We start from the raw sequence: 1,300 nt of genomic DNA on the forward strand, positions 1-1,300 counted from the left end.
CCGCCATTTTGAAATATTTTTTTATGAAAAAATTCAGTAAATTACTTCTTTTATATACAAATAAAACCTACAAAAAAGTTATTGCAGAATACTTTATTTTGTATAAAAAAAAAATTCCTGAAATTTAGGCATTTTTTGGGCCTTAGAACGGGAACCTGCCCTTAAACTACTTAAATTCTCTTTATTTTTTCAACAAACTTTTTATAATAAACATTCTACTACCTCCTTCAACATTTACTTCTACCTATATAAATCTACCTAAAAACAAAAATATTAATAAAGGAAAAAAATGTATATTTAAAACTATAAATCCCTTTAACTCAGAATTATAAATTTTACCTTCATAATAAGTATTTTTCCCATGATACACATAAGAAAATAAATATAATGAATAATCCGCCATATAAAAACAAATTAATATTAAATATCCCATTACACCCAAATCTCAATTTACAATACTTATCAATATTATCATCTCCCCCACAAAATTTAAAGACACAGGAAAAGAAAAATTCACTACACAAAATATAAATCACCATATTATAATTGAAGGTAAATTTCCTACTATCCCCTTATTTAATATTAATAATCGCCTACCTGACCGTTCATAATATAAATTTACAAGATAATACATACCCGATAAACACAATCCATGAGCAACTATTATTAAATACACACCCATTAATACTACTTTTAAAAAAGTTATTAATCTACATAATATTAAATTCATATGAACTACAGAAGAATAAGCTACTATACTTTTCATATCAACCTAAACCAAACAATGTACTCTTACAACAATTCTTCCTACAATCCTTACTCTAAAAATTATTCAAGTATACTGTGCTCTAACTATAGAGTTATATATATATATTTTTTAGATATATATTTTAGTTATACAGGGTGATGCTTTTAACTTGAGACATTCAAATATCTCAAAAAATAAGCACACTACGAAAAAAATGTTAAGAATCAAAATTTCATCATTTCGAGGGGGACATACAATGACGTTAAAATCAGACCCCCAACCCCGCCCCCTGGGCGGTGAGGGGGAGCAAGTTTTAAATCTTAAATGGGAACCCCTATTTTTTATTGCATATTCGGAATCTTTGGCTAAAAACACATACAATTTGTCTGAAACATTTTTCTCGATTCATGATAGATGGCGCTGTAATCAACGAAATTCAATTTCTTTGATTTCTATTACTGAGAACCCATGCTTACGATTTTGCAATACATTAACAATAAAAATATCACGTTTTCATTGTTAATACTCGAAATTAGTCTTAAAACAAACTTC

The 1,300-nt window shown here is 27.3% G+C and overlaps 1 protein-coding gene across 1 annotated transcript in view; it reads right to left on the bottom strand.

Annotated features, from left to right (window-relative positions):
- Positions 1–244: 244 nt before the first annotated feature.
- LOC108759596 (NADH-ubiquinone oxidoreductase chain 4-like) overlaps positions 245–1,300 on the bottom strand; it is a gene marked incomplete at its 5' end in the record, with an annotated part of 2,155 nt that continues 1,099 nt past the window's right edge. Inside the window, 4 exon segments of the mRNA XM_018505101.1 lie at positions 245–258; positions 340–444; positions 523–819; positions 1,208–1,219. Coding sequence (XP_018360603.1) covers positions 245–258; positions 340–444; positions 523–819; positions 1,208–1,219 — 428 coding nt within the window.

Source organism: Trachymyrmex cornetzi, unplaced genomic scaffold, assembly GCF_001594075.2.
Source record: "Trachymyrmex cornetzi isolate Tcor2-1 unplaced genomic scaffold, Tcor1.1 scaffold1955, whole genome shotgun sequence".
In the NCBI taxonomy this organism is placed as follows: Eukaryota; Metazoa; Arthropoda; class Insecta; order Hymenoptera; family Formicidae; genus Trachymyrmex; species Trachymyrmex cornetzi.